Raw genomic sequence first — 26,027 nt, 5'->3', positions numbered from 1 at the left:
TGGTCAAAACCAAATTTAGTGCTTTATAGGCCTAGGTCGGTGGAGACATAACATATTTGATCTATTAGGCTACAACTTCAATGAAATGCTGCGCTATGCACAGCTAAAATATCAGAAAATGAATAGATAGATAGATAGATAGATAGATACTTCATTGATACTTCAATTCAAGAAATAACTGGTGAACAACAAGAAGTTCAACAAGAACAAGAACAACAAGAAGTTCAATAAAAAGATTGTTTAATGCATATTTCTGCATTTACTCCGTTTGTGTGGCTGGAGGCGGGACACGTCTCCTCGTGGCTCGGTCTGCCGCCAGGTTGAACCACCTCATTGCGTGCTTGGTGATCTCCGCGTCTGTGGCTGACCGGGTCACCGTGTTTTTCCTCACAGCACCTGTAATCAAACAGACAGATATGTTTATGGTATGTAGCATCCAAAGCCAAGTATGCTTACACAATACAATACAATACAATACAATACAATACATGAGATATGTATTAAGGAGATTAAATTAAAAAAGAAACATGACTTACAAAGTTATAAACAGGGTTGTGGTGGTTAAAATAAGAGGTGGGTAAACTATGAATTTGTGATCAGGGTAAGGTGTGCCGCGCCTTTCACTATCGGATGTTTAAAGGTAAACTATGCAGTATTGGCAATTTCCTTACTGTTTTCTCGGTTTTTGCTTCTTTTTCGCTGGCTCCGTCATGACGAATGTCTGAGAAACTCCATCGCTACCTTTTTCTAGCCGGTGCCTGGCTTGTATGTGTATTTGAATGCAGTAAAGCAATTCCTTACACTCGTTATACTTCCTGACAGTGAGGCCGTCGGCCCACAGTTGCAAAGGTGGTTTTTCCGCTCACAGGCACTAGGGGGAAGCAAGACGTCCACCATTCAACCCGAAAAAAGTCATTTTTTCCAATCCATTCCAATGACTCTGAAGGTGTTAAATGAAGGTCAATTAAGCTAAAAAAACCTGCATAGTGTGCCTTTAAAAGAGACATCCAAAATGTTCAAACAATATCAGTGGTATCCTTGATCAGAGTACATATCGTATGTGGATAAATCAGTGGTATCCTTGATCAGAGTACATATTGTATGTGGATATATCACTGTTGGGACGGTAACTGTACTACCACATTACCGCGGTCACGTCTGGCCTGCACATGTGTGCACAGTGTGTAATGTGTGTGAGGAACCATCTTATGACATTGATTCAAGGTTTTTTAGGGCTGCAGCCATCGATTCTTTTTGGAATCGAGTATTCTAGTGATTATTTCATCGATTAATCGGATAAATAAATAATTGTGTGTTATTAACTCATTGAGTGCCAAAAACATAATATTACGTTTTTCCTTTCCATGCGTTGAGTGCCAAAAACGTAATATTACGTTTTTAGCTTTTTATTTTAATTACGAAACTAGACACTCTAACACACCTTATATGTGATTTTGGGAACTCTGTGATGAATGGAAATGAAATATATGACGATCGAAAACTCATGAAAACGCACAATCTGGACATTTTATCTGGACATTTATCATAACTTGGTTGCCGCTCTGGGTCGAATCAGTGACGCATGCACGTCAGCTCAAAACCAGGCCATTTTCGTGGGTCTATCACTAGGTGGCAGTCTCACCAGGTAATTTCCCGGAAACTTTACAGGCAACACTTCATATTTCATGAAAGACGTTATATCTCCATTTCTAGAAAAAAAAAAAAACACGATTTTGATGAAAACTAGCCACTGTTTAGCTTGCGATTTCTCAGGAACAAAAGCGTGTAGAAATACAAGGTTTGCACCCACTGAGAGCTTAAAGTCTCACCTTTCAAACGAGCCATTGTATGTGTTCATAGCTATAACACAGAATATGCTGTGGCTGTACATGTACAAAAATCATCAACAATGGTCTAGATTGCTGGCACAAAGCTTCCGAAAACAGCTTGGCATTCAATGAGTTAAGTGCAATATATTAATTTGTACTAATGTCATGCTCTAAACTAGCCCTAGTCACTTCAAAGTAAATTAATGTAGTATATTAATAATCTGTTCTCTGTAGATTTGTGCATCTGCAGCATTTTACCATTACTACCAAATAACCTCCCTTACAAAAAATAGTTTTTTGTCGTAGTACAGTGCAGTTATACTACAGTACAGTGCAGTCATATCCAAAATACTGCAGTACAATGCAGTTCTTTCGTGTCCAAAATACTGCATTTCCTGCATAAGAACTGCAGTTTTGATATTTGATACCGTTTACGTTGCCTTGTGTTGGCTACGCTTGGTGAGGGAGCTGGTGTTAACAACTGAATGCTTTCAGCTCAAATGTTGAATCATTGCTGACGTGTTGTTGTGGTACGCCGGTTCTGCTTTGCAGTGGACACATTGCACCTTGTCTTCTTTTGTAAGTTTGAAATGATCCCAAAACTTTGGACATTCTCTGCCTTTTACAGACGGTTTCTTGGCTCTCCGTGCCATTGACTAGTTGCACGAAAGGCTCTCGGTGACTCATTTATCTCCTGTGGAGCCAGGTGTGTTTGAACCTGCCGCTATTCTGAATGTAATTAGTGTCTACACGGACCCGGTTAGGTGTTGCACCTAGTGAACCAGCACGTTACGTGCCCCAACATTTACAAACTATCGTCTTTGAACGTATTTAATATTACTTTGAATTATATACTTACTGAAAAGCAAGGCCTTCGTTTCCATCCTACTGAAGGGCTTTTTGTTATTAACACCCTTCCAGTTTATCTGATGAGACACCCCATCGGTGAAGATCCTGCCCAGGATGTTCCAGGTCACCCTCTTCACGTCCTGCCCTCCAATGGTGGCCAAAAAAGAAACCTAAAAGGCAAAGACTTTTTTTTTTAATAAATAGACACCAAGGTACACATTTCTAAGCTTGTTTCTAAGTTGCATTTAAAGGTGCATTTAAAATGTTTTTTTCCCTGTTGAAAGCGTCCAGAAATGTAGAAAAACTTAGAAAACTTCTATGTTTCTACTGTAATCACTGGTTTCTACTGTGTTTTTTCTGTAAAGAAAAAAACTCCTGTTCTCTTGGGTTATTCGTTTCTTAACATGTACTTGGCTCACACACTCATGGACATGTGCCACCTTACACACAATGTCCAACCAGGGAGATTGTGGCTCATTGACAGACTTGTATTCCTTGACTTTTCCTCTGCTTTTAGTACAATCCAACCCCATATTTTAACCACAAGGCTGCTACAACAGTTTGACCTGAGCAATAATCTGGTAGGCTGGATCCTTAACTTTTTTACAAACAGGACGCAAAGAGTGAGAGAATGGCAGTCTCTGACAAAGTCTGCTATCAACCGGCTCCCCACAAGGATGCGTACTCTCAACTCTTCTTTACATCCTGTACACAAATATGTGCCAGAGCAGGTGGAACTACAGGACTATAATTAAATATGCAGATGACTCAGTAATTGTTCGCCTGCTCCATGACAGTAACACAGGTCATGGTCCAGTCATCAGTGACTTCGTTGAAAGGTGAGATGCATCTCACCAACTAAATTTAGCCAAAACAAAGGACATGCTCATTGATTTTAGAAAAAAAAAAATCCAGACATAAGAAATCACATCAAAGGTCAAACTGTTCAATGTGTGCAATCTTATAAACACCTGGGGAAATACCTGGGGACGATAGACTCAACACTCACATTTGAAACAAACTGTGAAGCTGTGTGTAAAAAAGGGCATCAGGACCAGTTCTTTTTGAGGAAACTGAGTCGCTTCTACATTGACAAATCCATCATGACCTCGACCACGCTTTTATTGAATCAGTTTTATCATTTGCGCTAGCTGCCTGGTTTGGGAACCGGTCTTTGAAAAATAAACTCACTCAACCAAATAGTAAAGTGGTGTAGCAGGCTGATTGGTGAGCCACAGCTCAACATGGAGACCTTGTACACAAAACAGTTACAGCACATCACTGGTTCAATTTTAAAAGACAGTTCCCATCCATTGCACACAGAGTTTCAGCTTCTCCCCTCTGGGCGTAGGTTTACAATCCCCTGGTGTAGAACAAAGAGACACACAAACAGTTTTGTCCCTGCAGCCATTGCACTGAGGAATAAGTCATAGCTATACTTTGCACAGGTGTTTATTTATTGTTGCTTTTATGTTTGTACTTATTATTTTTTATATTTTAACCTTTATGTTTTTACAACCTTTACTTATTCACTTTGTTTTATTTTCTTTTTACTATTAATATTTTAGTTAACGTCAATATCTAAGTATAATCTGGACCAGTACGAACTTTTTAATTTGCCATTTTTTAAATTTGCCGTTTCTTCATTTCCACGGTCTTAAAGGTTGTATCAGCGATTTCAGGCCCAAAAAAGGTCCAAACATAAATGATCACATTCATCTAATCTTTCCTAACGATCTGCTAGCTGTCTGCCCCATAAGCAGGCCGTCAAAAAACGTGTCTTGTACTTGTACTTGAACTTGGAATCGTACCACTGGGAAAAGGTGGTTCAGGACAGGCCTGTTCAGGGCTGCTTCAATAGAATATTTGCAATAATCATGGACAATCAATAAACCTAATGGCACCATTCATATTAAGTAAGAAAACTCACCACTCTCTGTCGAGCCGGGCCATTTGACGGTTCCTTTAAAAACATTTCAAATGCCTCCACTGCCTCCAATTGTTCCAGGGGAAACTGGATATTGTCGGGCATCTCAACATCGGGCCCCGGGGTGCCACTCAGCCTGCTGCTCAGGTAGTTCACCTTCACCACAAGCTCGTCTTGTTGCTGTTTAATGGTTTCCAGCAGGCTAAGGATGTGGGCCTCAGCCGCTGTTGACAAACAATATATAGCTAAAATGTAGTTTGTAAAATATATCACGTTTCAGTGTTTAGCCTCATTACTCATAAAACTGACATTAGTTAATGACAAAAGTTATTGACAAAAGTTTGAAGAAAATATGTGATGGTTGTGGGATCTCCTCCCTCCCCCAAAATCTGTGGCACAGAATGACCCTCCAGTATCTGTCAGGTATTGCTCACCAGAGCAGGGAATGGTGTCGGTCACCCCGCCCCCTCGCCACGTGGGTCTGTAGGCCAGGCTGGAAGAGGCCTCCTCCGGTCGCCGCACGTTGAGGCCTGGTGCGGAGGGCGGAGGGAGTTGAGGAGGGACTGCTGTTCCTGGACCATAGTGAGTGGGGGGGGGGTCGCGAGAGGGGGGAAAAAAAATTGTATTAAATGGTAGTCATCTGTTAACCATGACTGATAATACACATGGGGCCTTTCTATTCACTAATATTTGCGGTCCTGCCCCATGATGAGGTGCTAAGGGAGAGAAGTTGGTATTAAATGGTTGTGATCTGTTACCCATGGTAGACTGCAAGCTACAGGGCCAAACAATGGCAAACAAAACATCTCTGGTCATGCTGAACATGAATTTGTATGTTTCAACATTTTGGTATGCACTACCCATTTCAACCCCATGTTGGTATGCACTACCCATTTCAACCCCATGAATGGATAGACATTGAAAATCAATGTGTTTCAATACAATTTGATAATGATTAATTTAATATTGCATGCTGGATGCTGAGACTTTTCAGGCAATATTGCATGAATGCAGATGTTTTTAACTGACAAAATATTTGGCTGAGATTTTGATATTTTGACAGTTACAATTTCAATAGAGTATGAAGAAAATCTGAGGTGGTAATGCAGATTCAACCACTGCTGTGTTAATATAGATGGGGCCACTGTAATCAATGTTATTTCGGAGACCAGTCTTTACCTGGACAGTTTTCTCCAGGTTGAGAAGTGACTCTGCTGCCTGGCACTCGGTGAGATGGTGGAGCTGGAGGAATGGATACAAGGAGAGGGGAATGTCTTTAGCACTAAGAATGTTATCTCTAATATTAATATTATGATTTTGTTATTTCGATGTTAAGAGATCATTCCTTACTCTGCCAGTGCAATTGGCTTGGGCTTGAGGCTTTACCTGATACACCATTTACTGGCTCTTCTTCAAGCTCATTAGAGTCCCCGAAACAATGGCTGTTAAGTAACCATATCAGTACGGTTATTGCAATCCCAAAATTGCCAAATATACATATAGTACAAGCATCTCTGGTCTATTTTTGCTACGGGAAATAACCCTCCTATTACTGTCGAAACTTAACAAAACAGAGACAGCGCACACACTTACACTGGCCGAGACAGCGCGCACACACTTACACTGGCCGAGACAGCGCACACACTTACACTGGCCGAGACAGCACACACACTTACACTGGCCGAGACAGCACACACTTACACTGGCTTCCTGATTCTTCTCTCTGGCAGCTCACCCTCCTGCTCTGCCGTAGACTGTAGCTCAGAGTTGTTGCAGCCGCTCTGATATTGACTCCTACTGGCGTCTTTGTAGTTGTCTAAAATTGAGCGTGTTCAAATGAACACGAGTTTCAAATTAGCTCTAGAGCTGCACACAATATTGAGGAGGAGGAGGATGAAGATTATCATCATCTTTATTTCACCAGGTGGGTCTGATTGAGAACTCAAAATAACTCTTACAAGAGAGACCTGGCCAACAATAGCATCAGAAGGAGAAGCAACCATGAAATTATTTGTAAACAAGAATTTTATGATTTGGCATACCACAAGTTCTGATGCCCTTGACGTCATATCTTGGGTAGTTCGGCGGCTGCTCCTCCTTGCTAGCATCTGCCCTTTTTACACGTTCAGTGCTCTTAAAGCTGCGCCAGGACACCATCCCGTCATCATGCCAGTCAGCCGGCACAACAGCAATGTCCTTGCTTGCCAGCTCCATGTCCTCTTCAGTAAAAACTTGCACCTCTGCCATTGCATGTGCGGCTGGAGAGGGTGGTACAGTGCCCTCAGAAAGAACTCGGTCATCTGCCCCTATTCCTGCCATGTCCATGTCTGTCCTGATTTGATGAAGCCTTTTTTGAACGTCTACACGTGCCCTTCGTCTTAAGGCTGATGGGGAGACAGGCCCAGTCTTTCTATTCATTTGTGTTCTAAGAGAGACATTTCAGAAAGACAGGTTGCAATCAGGTGTGTAAAATTGATCATGGTTTCTAATGTTGTATTTAAATAAACACTTTGTTGAATGGTGATGTCTGTTTCATTGCTACAAACTAGACAAGAACAATATGAATGTGTTTGAAAACAAATCTCAATCGAGGTGGGACGTGTTTTTCGTGACCTATCTGCTTGGCCTTGCTGGCATAAGTCAGCGGCGTTAGTTTGAGCACATATTTGTTTACATGTGTTAAATGGAAGTCAATGGGAGCCGTACATCGGTAAATAGCGGTGACCATAGAATATTTTGCCGGAAAGCGTGACGGCGGTGCAAGCACTGTAGTGTTTGATCAACGAAACATACCGTCTCCACGGCTTATTTATTTGATGTGTCGTCATGCAGAGAAAGACCCTGGGGTCAATTTTCGCCGGAGTTACACTTTACCAACCCAGAAAGTATCTTACTTGATCAAGCGCAATCATAGTCCAGCCGATAAAAGTTGACGCTGCAAAACTAAACACACAAACTAGAAGATGGGGACCAAGTTTCATACAGTAGCATAAGAAATCACAAACAGGCGGCGATACCAATTAGTTGTCTGAAACGACTTAAATAGTGATTAAAATGCCGAGGATGGCAGATAGACACTACACGAGACCAAACTTGCCAAAATGCAAACTTAACCATGCTCCGCTAGAAGCTAGCGCTAAACAATTGTCCGCGAGTGAACATGCTAAAGTTGTACCTGTTAGCGATCATAGCAAAGTGTTTCCCTGACTGTAATATTGACCCCACTTCATTGACTGAAATACCAGTGCCAATTTATCAGCTTGATCTATAGTTTGCATCGCACATGTGAACTCAAACATACATATAAGCATTAGCAATAACTTGCAAAATGATGCAATCGCGCCTAGCAGCATGCTAGCTAGCAGCTACATGCCGCTAGCATAGGCTACATAACAGCGACACATTAAAACAGACCAGACCAAATAACAATGTGTTTTTTTTAATCACACTACCATTACATGTTCTGCCGAAATTGCTATCCATTTTAAATCAAATAGGCTACAGGCTCACATGATCACCTCTCAGCTAACAATAGCCTGTTGCACAAAATGACAAATGTATAGATAACTTTAAAGTTCTGCTAGTCCCAATATCAAACAAACATAAAAAAAAAAGTCATTAACATTACAATAATTAATATACATGATGATTAAAAATACACAAAGGCCAGTGTTTACTGTGAATGTCGCAATTGATCAATACATCAATACACTTACTCAAGAGGGTTCAGTTCAGTGCAACCGTGTCCCAGCAAAGAAAATCATCACTGATATGACTAGTCTCGGCTCTTGGTGTCGAAATCCAACCGTAAAGGCGCGTCCGCGTCCGCGGATCCGACATGGGTCCACTCAAGATCCGCTGTTTGACAGTAGAATTTACGGCACAAAACGAAATGTCTGTCGGGTTTTGGAGACTTGAAGGCGGATCCGCCGAGGAGTCTCCTGCTGTGTGGGAATAAACAAGAAGTTCTGCGATTGCTAATTAAAACGGCCCCTCAACAAATTCATACAAAGATAACGTTAATTGCTTAGCTTTATCAAAGTACACGCCAAAGAGCTCGACAACTTTTCCACCACAAAATGTTACATTACATGCAGATATTGTAGCAAATCTATCATTATTGTGCGTTCCTCAATTTACAAAGATATTTAATCGGCCCTGGGTCACCTCCGTTTACTCATACAGTCTGGGATATGCCTACTACATTTCATGCAGCTTCGTAATTTTCAAGGAACTTTTGCCTCAAAAGTACAAACAGAGTACAAAGTAGGAAACAGCGTGGATGTAGAGTATATTGAAAACATGAATGCCAAGAAGGTTTTAGTTTCAGCTGTTCCCTCTTTCCAGTTTTTAATCACATTTTTGAAGATTTCATCCTTACGTCAACGATTGTAGATAGGCAAACTTTGCTACACATAACCTGATGATGGACTACACTACAGAGCATTTTCCGGCTCTGAATCGTAGACTAAATACAATCTACCTGGCCTGCTGCATTTCTCTGATCTTTCGCGGGAAATATTAAACAGCAGATGACCTGACATTTGATACTGTGTGGGGGTTATATATTTGTATGTTTTATAATATTCGTATATATTTCATACGGTTTTGTAAAATATAAGGTATACTGTTATAGTAAAGGTATACACTTTCATTCTGACGTTCAAATTTAAACTAGAGCAAGAATTTAAATTTAAATATAGTCTATCCTCTATTGCACCCCTACATTTACAATGGTAACGACCTCAGTGGCGCGAAATCCTCGGCATTCCCACAATCTTGTACTCCTCCCAGTCCCATTGCTGTAGGGGGCACTCGTTACGTAGCCGCATGCAAACGGACTTGTGTAACTTTGTATTATTTTAAATAATTTATTCGCGAGTCTGCAACGAGGAGCTAAACCTGCGTCTTTGACACTGAATGTAAAACATTGCACGTTTTAGCTTGTAACAGGCACTGAAACTGAAACGTAGCGAACGTTGACTTAACGTGCTGTGGCGTTAGCCAATTTTGGTAACTCAGCCACTTTAAAGGAAAATGTTGTAACGTTTTGTTAAAACCAAGTGAAACCGAAGGAAAAGTTAGAAGCTAGTTGTTTTGTGTAACGGCCGTTCACCCGAACTGAAGGGAAACATTAACGTCTTGAATTCAACGTGAGACAACAAGACGTCGAAAAAACCTTTAACAATGAATGGGTAAGTCTCCTAATTTCAACCAACCACCTTACATGAACATTTTAGAGTATTATTAGACATACAACGTTAAAGATAAACTGGTCAGGCAAAAAGAAATGAACGAATTCAATTAACCACACTTTACTTTGACAGAAAGTGGTTCAAAGTACGGTAACATTGACTAAACGTATGGTGCTTTGATGCTGCCTCCCCTTTCCTAGCCAAGTTGGGTTGAATATTAACATTAAACGTTACCACATTTAACGTTACTTATTACTGGGTTTAGGTTTGCAGAGTTAATTTAGCTAGTTAGTTATCGATAATTAAGTTAGTTCAGATAACAATAATTTGTCTAAAGTTGCCTGGCGTGAACGTTGCCACCTAAGTACATTGCAGTCAGTTAACCTTCCCAGTGTTTCAGTCGTAACGTTAGAGTCACTGTCATAGTAAGAAACTTCACTTTATGTATTTTGTCGTGTTTATGATTATTGTCTTCTGTGCCACTTCATCAAAGCGTAAAGCAAGAGGCGCGAAGCGTGTCGCCTCAGTGCCCAAAGCCGAACGAGTCGGAGGAGCCGGAGGGCACCGCAATGGAGGAAACCGTCCCTGAAGGTAATATCAGCTGTGTATTGTATTGCGCCTTATAATGAGTGAAGTTGTTTCAACGAAACGGTGTTAAAGGTTTTGCTTTAAATATGTACAATATGGTCATGTTGTAATACCACTTGTACTCCTCACTGTAGAATGAACTGCTAATGAATGAATGAATGAATGCCTTGTTTAACCCACTTTCTGTGTGTTGACCACAGCTCCTGTGAAAGTGGAGGGTGCAGAAGTTGTTATCACCAAGGAGATGGAGGAGGAGGAGAAGCTGGCCATGGAGGATGGTCAGAGGAAAGAGAAGGCCATGATGGAGGAGGTATGGAGGCCAGCAAAGCAAGCACCATCTCACCGCAGGCAGGCGACGTCCTCTAAGGGCCCGCGCTACACTGGGCCCACAACTGAAACGCTTTGTTTGTGGAGCGTAAAAACAATTCTAGAAGACTTGTCATATTTTTTTCAAGCATAGGCGCCGCTATCACGTCTGGTGTAGCCAGTGCCATTGATTACAGTGTAATCTAATTGTTGCAGCAGACGCTGTGGATGTAGCGGTTCAGTTACGTGCCCGGGGTAGCCTTCCTGTTGGGGCATGCTGGAGGACCCAGGCCTGATTGGGCCGGTTTTCCCTGCACTTCTGAGACATGACCGAACTTCGCTCGCACCTTCTGTTGTTACTTGTATAAACCCACTGAGGCATTCGGCCTTGGCGCTTGTCCTCTGAGGGGTAGGAATGTAAACAGAGCACTTCTCCTTCTAACAGGCAAGACAGAACTGGGAGAAGGAGACCAAGGAGATGCGCTTCAAGAGGCTGCAGCATCTTCTCGACAAGAGCAACATCTACGCCAAGTTCCTGCTAACCAAGATGGAACAGCAGCAACAAGAAGTAGGTGTTCTTCCCAGAATAGTATTGCAATAACCGACATAAACAGAATGTACATGTTCTTCCCAGAATAGTACTGCAATAACCGACAAAATGTACATATTTCTTGGTCAGATATTTGCATTTTCAGGTTTTATGCATTGTTGCATAATCCATTACACACACTCACAAGGAAGCCCCATGACATGAGGTCACCTACTGACCAGGAGGCACATCTGTGTGTGAAATTGTAATTGTCTGGTCTATGTAGGAGATAACAGGCCAATCTAAATGGCTCTACTAACAAGAGGCATATTTGGCTGGTGTGTGCTTTCTGCTGTTGTGCATATGTAGGATTGACTGGATGCCTAGTTTTAAGAGGAATGTGCTCACTGCGGGGTGAGTGTTTTAATTGCTCCAATCTGTAACCCCCCTACAGAGGCGGGTGGCGTACAGCTTTGACTTCAAATTACCTCCCATTTTTAGCTCCACTAATGGCTTTAATTAGAGGTGGAATTTCAGTGTTCAGGAAGACTTTTTAAAAACATTCTTTCTTTTATTATTCCTTCCCAAAGCCCTGCGGTTGTATGTTACTTGATATTGTTGTGCGACTTTGTTAAGAAGAAGGAATGAATAACCATTATTTAACCTGCGTGATTTATGTAAAACAGGAGAAACTCCGCAACGACAAACTGGAGAAGAAATCCCAGTCTCAGACATCAAAGGAGAAGGTAATGTTATAGCCACAAGCTCTGAGCCCTCGACGCAAACACTCATGCGCCCATGTAAATAATTCTGTTTGTATTTGTTTCAACAGGGCAAAGATAAAAAGACAGACAAAGGTAAGGCCCTTGCAGTAATTTAAACACTCCTTACTAACATGCATTCTAGACTAACTCCTTACTAACATGCATTCTGGACTAGCTCCTTACTAACATGCGTTCGTTCTGGATTAGCCCCTAGCTAACATACGTTCTGGATTAGCTCCTAGCTAACATACGTTCTGGATTAGCTCCTAGCTAACATACGTTCTGGATTAGCCCTAGCTAACATACGTTCTGGATTAGCTCCTAGCTAACATACGTTCTGGATTAGCCCCTAGCTAACATACGTTCTGGATTAGCTCCTAGCTAACATACGTTCTGGATTAGCTCCTTACTAACATGCGTTCTGAACTAGCTCCTTACTAACATACATCTTGTTGGAGGATTAAAAAGCCAGACGTCTTCTTTCTTCCGCTCTGAGTATTAAAAAGCCAGACGTCTGCTCTCTTCCGCTCTGAGTATTAAAAAGCCAGACGTCTGCTCTCTTCCGCTCTGAGTATTAAAAAGCCAGACGTCTGCTCTCTTCCGCTCTGAGTATTAAAAAGCCAGACGTCTGCTCTCTTCTGTTCTAGTTGAGCGAAAGAAGCGTGAAAGGGATGACGACTACAAAATAGCTGATGTGATGTCCAAAGAGGTAAGAGTTCTGTACGACTGGATACTAATGGCCATGCCTTGCAACACAGATGCTTTTAGTTGTTTATTTGGTTTTAGTTGGTTATTTGGTCTCTCATTAATTTGTGCTATTTCTTTTGTTTTAGGAAATCATGTCCAAGGCCAAAAAGGCCAAGGTTGAGGAGGAGGTAACTACACTGTACATGAACGTTAATTGAGTCATGGCTCCATGGCTTTGAGTCTTGTAGATCTGTGAATTACCCCGCTGTAAACGTCTTAAAGATCTGTAAATTATCCCGCTGTTACGGCTGCAGTGCTGGTTGCATCCTAGGAGACTGTAGCAGCTCTCTGTTAGGTACCACATCCTGTTGAGGGGGCACACCTGGGAGATTTACAACCCCTCGTTTCCTGTCTGCAGGAAGTGCCAACCGCAGGGCGTAAGCTGGAGGCAGAGGACATCGAGAAGCTGAGTGACTCGAACGCCGAGATCAAGAACCGCCTGTCGGAGGTGGTGCGCGACAACGCAAAACGCCTCCTGGACCCCGATCGGCGGGTCAACGGGCAGCCTGTGCCCGCTCAGCAGCCCAAGCTCTTCACTGGCGGAGTGATGAGGTGGTACCAGGTGGAGGGCATCGAGTGGCTCAGGGTGGGTACCACCTCACACACACATCCCTTACATTTTATTTTCATTTGATATTGAACTTCTTTGATAATATAACTAATATGGATTAAATATGATTCTATATACAGTATTAATTAGAAATTGAGATACATTGAAGTGTGTGTTTGTGTGTGTGCAGATGCTGTGGGAGAACGGCATCAACGGGATCCTGGCGGACGAGATGGGCCTGGGCAAGACAATCCAGTGCATCGGGCACGTGGCCATGATGCTGGAGCGGAAGGTGCTCGGGCCGTTCCTCGTGGTCGCCCCACTCTCCACCGTGCCCAACTGGATCGCCGAGTTCAAGAGGTTCGCTCCTGATGTGAGTACAAACAATCATTTGTTCTCTATTATTTATTTGTTTGTTTGTTTATTAGATTTTTGCAGATGCAGTATTGCTATTAAGACAGACTGGTGGTCGACCATTTTCACAATATTAGATAAAGCCGTTTAGTTGATGGTGAAGTTTCTTGAAGGCATGTGAAGTTATGAATAGCATTATAAACAGCTCCAAACCGGCCTGAGGTAGAAAGGGGATCAATGTGTACAAGTTACCTGTATCCCTGGATTTAAGTTGGAAATGGCACAGTTGTATTGTAACCAGAGTTAACCTGTGTGTGCGTGCATGGATGTTAATGTGTGTGTTGTTCTTGGTTCTGCACAGTTGAGTGTGATTCTCTACCATGGGCCGCAGAAAGAGCGTGACGACCTCCTCAAGACGATGCGTAAGCCGCAGGGCCTGCTGAAGATGCTCCCTGTGGTCATCACCTCCTTTGAGATAGCCATGATCGACCGCAGGAAGCTCCAGGTACTGCAACAAGATAGCACACATAAACGCACACACATAAAAGCACACGCACACACATAAACGCACACGTATAAACGCACACGCATAAAAGCACACGCACACATATAAAAGCACACGCACACACATAAACGCACACACATATGTGATTTAACCCTTAGAACCCTAAGCTGTTTTTAGGGCATTTTCACTACCTTTATTCATAAGGATTTATTCTGGTCATTGTAAGTGCCACACACACATATTATATATTGTTTTTTTCAGCAGAGTCTAGGCTATCCAGATCTGCCATCATTTCATGTATTAGTACTAGCATTGATTTTATTTTGATTTTTAAAGAATTAAAATATAAAAATCATATTATAAAAATTCTTATATTTTGACCTTTATCTCACCACAGCAAGCTCATAGCTCTACATGCATTTCATGTGTGTGTAGGGCAGACTGTCCTGAAACGGGCGATATAATTGCCATGTTGGAGGGATACTCCGGGGCTGAGCAATTTACAGAAATATGTGGTGTGTGATTTACAGAAATAAATGCCATTTTTTATTTAGCGATGAAGAATGACCATTCTGCACTCCATATCTGTGACACGAACTGATCTGACCTGACTTGACCCAAGTTTGCCTGTTAGCATGTGTGACTATGGTGTATGCACACATGATGATTCTCAACGTTTTACTGCATTGCCATGAACAAAGTAAGGCAAAAAAGGTGTTTCTTTGTTGAAAAAATTGGGATTCAATGTGAGCCTTGAATTGGATGCCATGCAGGAATTTGCTAGGATCTCAAAACCGGATTATGAGCATGTTTTGCCATAGAGAAACACCGCGATAAGCGTTGGATTATAAACATGCTTTGCCACAAAAAGCGTGGGGTAAGTCCAGCTATATGAAGTTATTATTTTGCTGTCACTTCGTCTGTTTTATAACCCAGAAGGATGTATTTCAAGTCAAGTCAAGTTTATTTATATAGCACATTTCATACACAGAGGTCATTCAATGTGCTTTACATAAACAAAACCAAACGATAATAACAAATAAAAGCATAGAAGGGCAATATAGTCAAAGAGTAGTTAAAAGGTAAAGATCATAATAAAAAAGAAAACATAAAACACAAGGTAAAATCATTTAAAAATAAAGAATAATTAGTAAGCAAAAAAAAAGGCAAAAAGTAGTAAAAAAAAAAGTAATAAAAGACAAAGTAGAATAATTATCGAGGCAGATTCAGAATTTGTAACTTCGGGACAGTTAGCAGAAAAGCGTCTGAGAACAGTTTGGTCTTAAGTCTAGATTTAAAACTGGCTACAGTTGGGGCCTTTTAATGTCATCCGAAAGTTGGTTCCACAGCTGAGCCGCATAGCAGCTAAAAGCTGCTTCACCATGTTTAGTTCTAACTGTAGGTTTTACTAGCAGGTTTTTCACCTGGGACCTGAGAGGACGAGAAGGTGTGTACTGCTGAAGCATGTCTGACAAGTATTTAGGTCCTGCTCCATTTACTGATTTATAAACAAGCAATAGTGCTTTAAAAGTCAATTCTGTGACTTACTGGAAGCCAGTGCAAGGACTTAAGAATTGGAGTAATGTGGTCAGTTCTTTTTTTTAGTTTTTGTTAGAGTCCTAGCTGCTGCATTTTTTGTATCACCTGAAGCTGTTTAATAGTCTTTTAGGAAGGCCTGTGAACAGTCCATTGCAGTAATCAACCCTGCTGGAGATAAATGCATGAATGAGTTTTTCTAAGTCATGTATTTGGTATCAAATGATAGCTCCGTGTCTCCTCTTTCATCTAACATGCGTGGCATATATATCCGATCCACTGGTCCATGAGTAATTACTCGAGTAATGGGTGTGCAGCGTTGGTTTGTGTACATGGCGTTAATATTTTGCAGTCACCGTCTGTTTTATAAGCCAGAAAGATCGATATCCATGGTACCAATGGATAGCCCTGTTTCTCCTCTTTCATCTGATATGCTTCCCATATCTATGCGATCACGGGTTCGCTAATAATTCAAACGAGAGTAATGGGTGCGCAGGTGAACGCAGAGAAGTATAGACTGTAAATATGATGCAATTTGATTTAATTAAAAAATAAAAAAAAATTAATGAAATTTTCATACTTGATCGTACAGACAAGTGCGTAGTTTCTTTGGAAAGACCCACTTCTTCTCTGTCATGCGATAAAGGTTTCATCTCGTTGCGATGAACAGTCGCGGAACAATGTAACAAGGAAGAAAGGGTGTGTTTTTTGACGCACTTTGCGTCAATCGGGTTCTAAGGGTTAATGGTGTATTTCTAAATATGTGGATGTATAGTGACCTGACAGGAAGATTACACTTCACAGTAGTTTAGGCTGCTGCGTTTTGTTTGCTTTAAAACGTGTTCCAAAACCAAAGCTGCCAAAACAATCAACTGATGATCTGAGGGGTATTTCACAAAGGCAGAATTAAGACATCCAAGATAAGTGAGAAAGCGAGGTTTGACATAGCGTTGTCTGGTCATCCTAGCTAAACTCGTTTCACTAACGCCAATCCAAGATGAGTAGGAGCAACTATGTCAAGCCAGGTGTAAGTAATTCAGGATGTGTGCGCGTTCTGCTCCAAAATGCCCATGGTTGGAATAAAAAAGACGCGAAAAATAGCATCATTCACACAAAGTGAACAACCGCTTTTGATATATTACATTACATTACATTACATTTGGCTGACGCATTTTTAGCCAAAGCGACTAACAACATGGTAAACAGTTTAAGTTTTAGAGCAATTCTCAACAATTTTAGGACAATTTAAAAACATTAGAGTACAGTAAGAATAAGTGCATCAGTGAGTGCTGTTTTTAACAGTTACTTGTCAGTTTAAGACGGCTGGTGAGTGCTAGGATCAGTAAGACTTGTTGTAAGTGTTGCTATGAGAGGAGATGTTCTCTAAAGAGCTGGGTCTTCAGGAGTTTTTTGAAAATGGAGAAGGATATCCCTGCCCTTGTAGGAACTGGCAGTGTGTTCCACCAACGAGGAACAACAGATGAGAAAAGTTTGGATTGGCTTGAGCGTGCTGGAGGTAGAGCTAGGCGTTGTTCATCTGAGGGCCTTGGCGGTCTGGAGGTAGCGTATGTCTGTATGAGGGCATTCAAGTAGGTGGGAGCAGAACCGGAGACTACTTTGTAGGCAAGCGTTAGAGCCTTGAATTTGATCACGGGCAGCCATAGGTAGCCAGTGTAGCTGGATGAGCAGCCGGGTGCCGTGCCCTTTTGGGTTGGTTGTAGACCAGGCGCCCGCCCAGCGTTCTGGATCATCTGAAGTGGTTTCACTGCGCAGGCTGGGAGACCTGTCAGGAGGGCATTACAGTAGTCGAGTGCGTGGAGATGACTATTGCCTGAACCAGAAGTTGGGTAGCATCTTGAGTCAAGTAAGTCCTGATTTTCCATTATGTTGTAGAGTCGCGAAAACTTGGCATGACTGAGGCAACATGATCTGAGAAGTTTAGTTGGTTGTCGAGAACAACTCCTAGATTTCTTGCAGTTCTGGTAGGTGAAACAGACAGGGGAGTCAATTTGATGTTGATGTAAGTGGTGTATGGTAGGTTTAGCTGGGAGGACCAGCAGTTCAGTCTTTGAGAGGTTCAGCTGGAGGTGGTGTGCCTTCATCCATGTAGCTATGTCTGAGAGGCAATCCGAGATCCGTGCTGCAACCAAGGGGTCATCAGGTGGAAAGGACAGATAGAGCTGTGTGTCCGTCTGCATAGCAGTGGTATGAGAAGCCATGCGAAAGGATAATCTGTCCCAAGGAGGTGGTGTAGATGGCAAAGAGAAGGGGCCCAGCACTGAGCCCTGGGGACCCCTGTGGTGAGATGGTGAGGTGCAGATAGCTGACCAAGCCATGATCTCGTTAAGCAGCGTCCTGTGAGGTAGGATTCAAACCAGGAGAGAGCAGAACCGGAGATTCCCATGTTAGCGAGTATAGAGAGAAGGATGCGGTGATTAACCGCATCCTTCTATAGACTAACAATGAAGCAAAGTTGTTATTTTTGGAATGGGGAATCATGGCTATTTCTGTAAAACACCGGGAGTAGGCGTGGTAGACCAACTGAATGCAAATTTACGTATGCACCCACGTGTGAGTGCTTTCTTGTCTCGGCACGCAACATCATTAAGAAAGCGCTTGCCACTGCAAAGATGCACATAGTATGATACACCTTAATATTATAGATGAAAATACCTCCGACAACTTGCCCCTCCACTTCCAATCAACTACAGTAGGCTATTCATCAAACGTCTATCAATAAAATAAGCAAACAGAGTACCTAGGCCTATGTTAATAATTATAAGGCTATCACAATTAAAATAATAACTATATGGTAGTAGGCAGACAATCTGTTTTGTTTTGCGAGCAAATACATTTAGCAAATAGTTTATAAATGGAATAAAGCTCCTTAAAATTGTACGGAGGTCTGATGTGAATGGCGGCTAGCTGAACCAATAAGGCGACATAATTACCATTAGAATTAACTTAGCTTGGCTGTTAGCCTGGTTAGGGACCAGGCTAGGTGCAGAGAATAAATCCCCATGGTAACTTATGTGCCATCTCTTTTTGTGAAACCAAGTCAAGGCTAAATTCATCCAGGATAACCTAAAAATCCTAGCTTAATCCCTTATCTAGGTTTTGTGAAATACCCCTCTGTTCACAGTGCCCGTTTGTGTTCACCTGGTTTATGTGTGGACACGCATTTGTGCTTATTGGAGATGCCATTCAAAAGTTGTTGTTTAGCCATGTATGAAATATCTAACTTTTGTAATCCTTTTGGTGAATTTATGGTTCTGGCAAATTGTGGTATATAGAAGGTTGTATTTAATGTACCACTGGTATCTGAAGGCTGGTTGTTCGTGCTGTGTAATGATCTGTCAGTGGGAATTGAACCCACAACTTTTCTGCTGTGTGCTCGCCCTGCTCCAAAGCCACTACGTTACCACCGCCAATGGCGCTCAAAATTAACGATGTCCCAACGTCCCAGGAACCATAAAATGCTTCCGGGACACAATAGAATGATGTCTGGGACAGTAGAAAAAATGGCAAAGCAACTTTCAAAACACTCATGCTGTGTACTGGTCGGTCTCACCTTGTGTTGTGTTGTGTCCAGCTCATGCTGTGTACTGACTCATCGGTCTCACCTTGTGTGTTGTCTAGCGTTTCCAGTGGAAGTTCCTGATCGTGGACGAGGGCCACCGCATTAAGAACCTGAACTGCCGTCTGGTGCGCGAGCTCAAGATGCTGAGCACAGACAACAAGCTGCTGCTCACGGGCACGCCGCTGCAGAACAACCTGGCCGAGCTCTGGTCACTCCTCAACTTCCTGCTGCCCGACGTCTTCGACGACCTCAAGAGGTCAGGGTTCACCGCCTCTAGAGGCAGGTTTAGAGAGCGGGGGGTTAAGGGCTTCAGCTGGTCCACATCGCCGTATCATTGGGGTGTGGTAGGTACATAGGCCTGTTTGCAGGCTTGGGTCAGATTAGTTTGAAATGTAATCCATTACTGATCACAGATTACATGGCAATTTTGGTAATCAGTAACATAATCAATAGGATTACCCAAAACATGTAACGTAATATGGTTACTTTTAGGATGACTTTTTACACAACATACACTTTTTACACAACATACACTTTCTTAATTTCCAAGGTCTTTAATTCAGATGTGTACAACTGGAACGTTGTTTTGTGCGTTTTGTAATCTGATTTCATAATCCAGATTACGTGTAATCCCTTACTACCCAATCCTGCCCGTTTGTCTTGTTTCAGTGGATTTATACAGCATTGCTTAGTGTGTTTTCATTTGAAAACGTAACAATTTATTTCCACTTAGAGTTGTTATTTTTGCTATTGTAAAGTAGGTTTGTATTCAGTGGTGTCCAGAGCATGTTACTGCGATGCAATTAGCATTTTGAGGGCATATTCAGCAGCTTGAATGCTGTAATCGGATGGGTTTATTAATGAGTTCTTCAGCATGGCCCACAGATGTGTTTTCATGAAGTTTGATTTGTTTGTGTGTGCAGCTTTGAGTCCTGGTTTGACCTTGACCGCATCAGTGAAGAGGCAGAGAATATTGTGGCCAAGGAGCGTGAGGAGAACATCCTTCACATGCTTCATCAGGTGACTACACACACACACACACAGAGAGAGAGAGAGAGAGAATGCAGAGAAAATTGTACTGTGAAAGCGTAATAAACTGAGACCGTAACAAACTGGACATGCGTCATCAAGATAGACCTGTTACAGAATCACAGTGAACATGCAATTGTTCAGACACACACTAATAAGTTTACACACTTGTAATGAACACGCTAATATGTTTACACACATACACACGTTTACATACACACACACTTGTAATACTACCTTCTGAGTACTCTATAATGTTCCTACTGAGTATACTCTATAATGTTCCTACTGGGTACTCTATACTGTTCCTACTGAGTACTCTAGAATGTTCCTACTGAGTACTCTATAATGTTGCATGTGTGGTTCTGTTCAGATCCTGACGCCGTTCCTACTGAGGCGTCTCAAGTCGGACGTGACGCTGGAGGTCCCGCCCAAGAGGGAGATCCTGGTGTACGCCCCCCTCACCCCCAAACAGGAGACGCTCTACTCCGCCATAGTCAACAAGACCATCGCCAAGATGCTGGGACAGGACAAGGTAAGCCGCTATGCCGTGTGTGTGTGTGTGTGTGTGTTTTTGTTTGTGTGTGTTTGCGCAGATATGCCGTAAAGGCATCCTGCTCATTTTATGTCTGTGTGTTTGTTTGTGTGTGTTTGCGCAGATATGCCGTAAAGGCATCCTGCTCATTTTCAGCACATTTACATTTAGTGTTTTATCCAAAGCAACTTACAACAATAAAGGCCCAATTAAGCTACAGTCGAGGCACAATAAAGGCACAATTAGATAGATAGATAGATAGATAGATAGATAGATAGATAGATACTATACAAACACACCGCTGCCGACTTGAGTTTCCAAAGAAGCTCTGGTCGCCCTGTCAAGGACGCTTGTCAAAAAAGTCCAGGGAAGCTTTGGACGCTTTGGCCGCTCTGACGTGACAGCATGTTACGTTCCATCATGTTCTATCTTAATACTTTATTCTATTCGATTGGTTGTTGGTCGCTGAACCACGTCATAGCTCATTACCATAAAGTTGACTTACTTTCAACTTTCTGCTTGACGCTCAAGTTGCTCAAGACGTCCAAAACGTGACGCCAACGGATTTGCCGCTTCTGGCAGCTAAGAGAAGCCGATTTCCATTGAAAATGAATGATTTCCTGAATCTTTGGAAGCTCAAGTCGCCGGCGGTGTGTACGCACAGTTAGATAGATAGATAGATAGATTGATAGATAGATACATACACTTTATTGATCCCCAAGGGGAAATTCAAGCAAATTAAGCTATAATCGAGGTACAATAAAAGCAAATTAAGCTACAATCAATGAATGTACATTCAAAGTACAATCAAGGTGCAGTGCCTCTAGTGTAGGACATTGTCAGTGCAGCAATAAGTGCTACTCGCATGGAATAGATGGAGTTCAAGCGACGTCAGAGGAGGAAGCACAGGGGCTGACCGTCGAGTCCCAGGCTCGGGAAGCACAGGGGCTGACCGTCGAGTCCCAGGCTCGTGAAGCACAGAGGCTGACCGTCGAGTCCCAGGCTCGTGAAGCATTGGGCAAAATATGGAGAAGGGGCTGTGTTTGATACACTGGCACATCTTGAATGTTGTTGATTCATTTGTTCAGGGATCTTGTATTATCCTGCTTTAATATTTTTTGTGTGTAGCCTGCAGCATATTTATCTACAGGGCACTTGCTGTGTGTGATTAGAGATTTAATGAGCGTTAATAAGCCTGAATTCATGACCCATAAGGCCCCGGTCTTCACTAATCCAGTACAGATGGTCAGCAGCAATTATGAAACTGCACACTTGTCATAACTACTGGTGGTAGAAAACCTCTAGGGTATGTGCCACCGGATTAACATGCTTGCTTTAGGATTAAGTGTGTGTGTGTGTGTTAGGAAGAGGAGGCCCCTGCAGTGCTGAGCTCCACGGGGAGGTCTAAGCGAAGGTCCAGAAGGGAGGTGGACTACACTGAGCGGGAGGGAGAGCTGCCTGATGACCTGGAGAAACACCTGGAGAAGATCCAGAAGGAGATGGAACTGAGGTCTGCACTACACACACACTCTGCACCCTACTTGCAAAACACATCAATTCCACACGCACGCTACTCCCTCCACACACACACACACACACACACACACACACACACACACACACACACACACACCCCTACTCCCACACCCTACTCCCACACACAACACATCAACTCAACACACACTACACGTCTCTCCCCATAGGGAATTTGGGATTGGTCATACCAGACCTGAAAGAAAGATGCCAAATGAGGCATTTGCTTTTTATACGCCTTTCTAAAAATGGGCTCCTTCCCCCTCTCTCTCTCCCTCCCCCTCTCTCTCCCTCCACCTCTCTCTCCCCCTCTCTCTCTTCAGAAGCACTCCAGTGGTGGACGTGAAGCTGCAGAAGTCTCTGGACGTGCAGATCAACCTGAAGCTGCAGAACATCCTCATGCTACTCAGGAAGTGCTGCAACCACCCGTACCTCATCGAGTACCCCCTGGACCCCGCCACTGGGGAGTTCAAGGTCCGCGCCGCCCCCACGCCAAACTCACACTATTACATATATGTATATTATATATTATATAGAGTTTGGTTCCAAAGTGCTATATCTCCGATTTTAAAAACGTTAAAAAGTCAGGCTATTTAACTGTGTATTTCAGGTAATATCAATCAAATTGCAGTTGTGGTGTTTTAATTGAGTAAAGAGAAATCGAACAACAATAAATCCAATAACTATGCCCAATTACATTTCTATTGAAATTACTTGGGAAACGAAATGTAAAAAAACATATTTATGAAAATGTATTAAAGTGAGTATTTTCATTTTGGCGTTTTGGAACCAAACTGTTCATATTATGCCGATACCCCAGGTGCTGTGTGTGTGTGTGTGTGAGAGAGAGACCAGGTGCTGGTTGTGTGTGTGTGTGTGTGTGTGAGGGAGACCAGGTGCTGGTCGGTGCCATGTGCTGCTGATGGATATAGAGTGGAACGTTTGTTTATTTTGTTTTGTAGGTCGATGAACAGCTAATTGAAACATCGGGTAAATTTCTGATTTTGGACAGAATGCTTCCGGAACTGAAGAAGAGGGGGCATAAGGTCAGAACAAAACACACACACACACTTTTACATAGATCGTCTGTCATCTTTGTCATATGAGACTTCCCTTGATGTTGGTGTGTTCTGCTGCTCCAGGTGTTGCTGTTCAGTCAGATGACGACCATCTTGGACGTCCTGATGGACTACTGTTACCTGCGCGGCTACGACTTCAGCAGGCTGGACGGCAGCATGTCTTACACCGACAGAGATGAGAACGTGAGTTAGCATGCATGATCGCTAAAAGAGATGAGAATGGGAGTTAGTGTGCATGATCGCTAAAAGAGATGAGAATAGGAGTTAGTGTGCTTGATCGCTAAAAGAGATGAGAATGGGAGTTAGTGTGCATGATCGCTAAAAGGGGAAGATCCTATGGTTTGAATGTGGCTGAATGTGGCTTTGTTACCGTAATTTCCCAACTATTAACCGCGTCTTGTACATTGATTTTGCAAAACAATTTCAGCTATGAGGTTAATACACAGAGGCAGTTAATATGGTATTAATATGTTTTTTTCTTTTAACTTGCATAAAACACTCTCCTGCGGCTTATACTCAATGCGGCTAATGTGTGTGTGCGTGCAGAATAATAAGTTGTCTAACGATCACAAGGTGTGTGTGATCCTGGTGTGTATGTTTGCAGACTAAGAAGTTCTCTAACAATCCCTGTGTGTGTGTGTGTGTAGATGAAGAAGTTCTCTAACGATCCCGAGGTGTTCCTGTTCCTTCTGAGTACACGGGCAGGAGGCCTGGGCATCAACCTGACCGCCGCTGACACGGTCATCATCTTCGACAGCGACTGGGTGAGTGTGTGTGTGTGTGTGTGAGAGAGAAAGATTGTCTTTAATAATCCACTTGCATCAAAATGGTCCCAAAAGGTCATTCGTGTTTTTAATGTGTTAAGGGCAAGTGTATGTGTGTGTGTTTCATTAGTCGCTAAAGCCGAATAGTTTGTTTGTTGTTGTTGTTGTTGTTGTTGTTTGTTTTGCTCATTTCTGCTTTTTAAACATGTTTTTCTTTTTCCTTCCCAGAATCCCCAGGCGGACCTGCAGGCTCAGGACCGCTGCCACCGGATTGGCCAAACCAAGCCTGTGCTGGTGTTCCGCCTCGTCACAGCAAACACCGTGGACCAGAGGATCGTGGAGCGCGCCGCCGCCAAGAGGAAGCTGGAGAAGATGGTCATTCACAAGAGTACATCATTTTTATTTCCATCCCTGCAAAGTAGAACTGTAATATACTTTAATATAGTTCAGACGTGTGATCTCTCTCATCTCCTCCAGATAAGTTCAAGGGTCGTGCGGCGGACCTAAAGCAGACCAAGAGCGCTGTGAACGAGTCGGAGCTCATGGAGCTGCTCAAGTCCCGAGACTACGAGAAGTACGTCCGCACCAATACACACACACACAATCTCTCTCCCTCTCAAAGCCTCAGTCACACCTGTGATGATGAACTGTTGATTTTATGGCTTTCTAGTCACACTGTTGTGGTGTTGCACCCAGGGTGCCACTAGGGGGAGCCACAAGGCAAAGAGTGGTAGTGTTTTTGTTTGATTGGGCAGGGTTAGATCCGTGTGTGTGTGTACACTTTCACTAAGTGTCCTTGTGTTTACAGGGCAGTAAAAAGCACTAAAGGGAAGGTGATCAGCGATAAGGACCTGGCGTTCCTGTTGGACCGCAGCGATCTGCTTGGTAGGTGAAGCGATTACGTACCAAAGTACACAAACAGAGCGGTCAGCCACACACGCTTGTGTACGACTGGCAAAGAGACAAGTGCGCGCCGTTGCAATGTTGAAAATAACTTAATTGTTAAAAGTGATGTTTCAAACGTCATGGTGTAAGTCTTTAGTCTAAAAACATAACAGCAGCAGTGGGGTGGTTTTTGCTGCAGGCAGCTAGTAAAGACAACAGCTGTGTGTGCGTGTGGGGCTTTGTGCTCAGTATGTGATTGTGGTGTGTGTGTGCGTCTGTGTGATTGTGGTGTGTGTGCGTGCGTGCGTTCCAGATCAAGCGAAGAAGCAGAGCCGCAAGCAGGAGAAGGATGGAGTGTTCCGCGTGGTGGAGGACAGACAGGAAGCAGGGATCACGCTGAGCTAAGGCTCCGGTTCCGTTCGACCCGACCCAGGAAAGCCACGGACCCCACGTCACCGGTGCCTGGGGCCCACCTACAGTTCTGTTCCCAGCCGGAGCTGGATCCGATACAACTCACCTTAAGCTGACCCCTCTCTCGGCCGTGTACAAAGTAGACAGGTCTACATACTAGTGACCTTAGGGTGACTCTCTGCACTTTCCCTTTTTATATGTCTGTACTACTAGAAAGCTTTTTTGTTTTGCTTCTGACTTTGACCATGACTGACTGTTAATAAAAATAAGTGTTCCAAAAGAAAGCTCTCCTTGATTTGTTCTACTTTACCTACCCCCCCCAAAATGTTGATGTCATGTGTCAAAAGCATATTATGTGATTCAAAAATGTTTTTGGTAGGTTGATCTTTATTTCATTGTTCACTATATATGTATATATTTTAAAAAATCAAAGTAACAGTGTGGTAGAGAGGGTGTAGGATGCCAACAGGAAACTAGTGCCGTGTTAAACAATCGCAGCTGGTTCAAGTCTCTGACCAGTGTGTTGCGGCAA

The 26,027-nt window shown here is 42.8% G+C and overlaps 2 protein-coding genes across 6 annotated transcripts; one reads left to right on the top strand and one right to left on the bottom strand.

Annotated features, from left to right (window-relative positions):
* Positions 1 to 223: 223 nt before the first annotated feature.
* On the bottom strand, positions 224 to 9,349 carry LOC125311808. Of its 5 annotated transcripts, none has more exons than XM_048270146.1 (10): positions 9,332 to 9,349; positions 8,322 to 8,546; positions 6,648 to 7,030; positions 6,307 to 6,421; positions 5,956 to 6,047; positions 5,785 to 5,847; positions 5,040 to 5,177; positions 4,609 to 4,829; positions 2,689 to 2,848; positions 224 to 396 (listed from the first exon to the last, which is right to left on the bottom strand). In XM_048270146.1, exons 3-10 carry the CDS (start codon positions 7,021 to 7,023, stop codon positions 260 to 262), a joined length of 1,302 nt encoding a protein of 433 aa, XP_048126103.1. In that variant the 5' UTR covers positions 7,024 to 7,030; positions 8,322 to 8,546; positions 9,332 to 9,349; the 3' UTR covers positions 224 to 259. The 5 variants fall into 5 exon arrangements, with proteins under 5 accessions (XP_048126103.1, XP_048126101.1, XP_048126106.1 ...); XM_048270144.1 differs by lacking the exon at positions 9,332 to 9,349 and adding an exon at positions 8,987 to 9,114 and having other exon boundaries at positions 8,322 to 8,549; XM_048270149.1 differs by lacking the exon at positions 9,332 to 9,349 and adding an exon at positions 8,987 to 9,114 and having other exon boundaries at positions 5,992 to 6,047; positions 8,322 to 8,549.
* Positions 9,350 to 9,420: 71 nt separating this feature from the next.
* hells (helicase, lymphoid specific) lies at positions 9,421 to 25,697 on the top strand. The gene is made up of 23 exons (XM_048270143.1): positions 9,421 to 9,800; positions 10,294 to 10,391; positions 10,589 to 10,698; positions 11,140 to 11,262; positions 11,910 to 11,969; positions 12,056 to 12,080; positions 12,635 to 12,696; positions 12,821 to 12,862; positions 13,093 to 13,320; positions 13,475 to 13,657; positions 14,000 to 14,143; positions 19,319 to 19,515; positions 20,183 to 20,279; positions 20,662 to 20,823; positions 22,188 to 22,333; positions 22,680 to 22,830; positions 23,319 to 23,402; positions 23,499 to 23,618; positions 24,083 to 24,199; positions 24,428 to 24,587; positions 24,677 to 24,773; positions 25,008 to 25,084; positions 25,398 to 25,697. Exons 1-23 carry the CDS (start codon positions 9,793 to 9,795, stop codon positions 25,487 to 25,489), a joined length of 2,583 nt encoding a protein of 860 aa, XP_048126100.1. The 5' UTR covers positions 9,421 to 9,792; the 3' UTR covers positions 25,490 to 25,697.
* Positions 25,698 to 26,027: the final 330 nt, after the last annotated feature.

This window comes from Alosa alosa, chromosome 18 (assembly GCF_017589495.1).
Source record: "Alosa alosa isolate M-15738 ecotype Scorff River chromosome 18, AALO_Geno_1.1, whole genome shotgun sequence".
Taxonomy (NCBI): Eukaryota; Metazoa; Chordata; class Actinopteri; order Clupeiformes; family Clupeidae; genus Alosa; species Alosa alosa.
The sequence above is the reverse complement of the archived record's forward strand: the minus strand, read 5'-3'. Positions and strand labels throughout refer to the sequence as shown.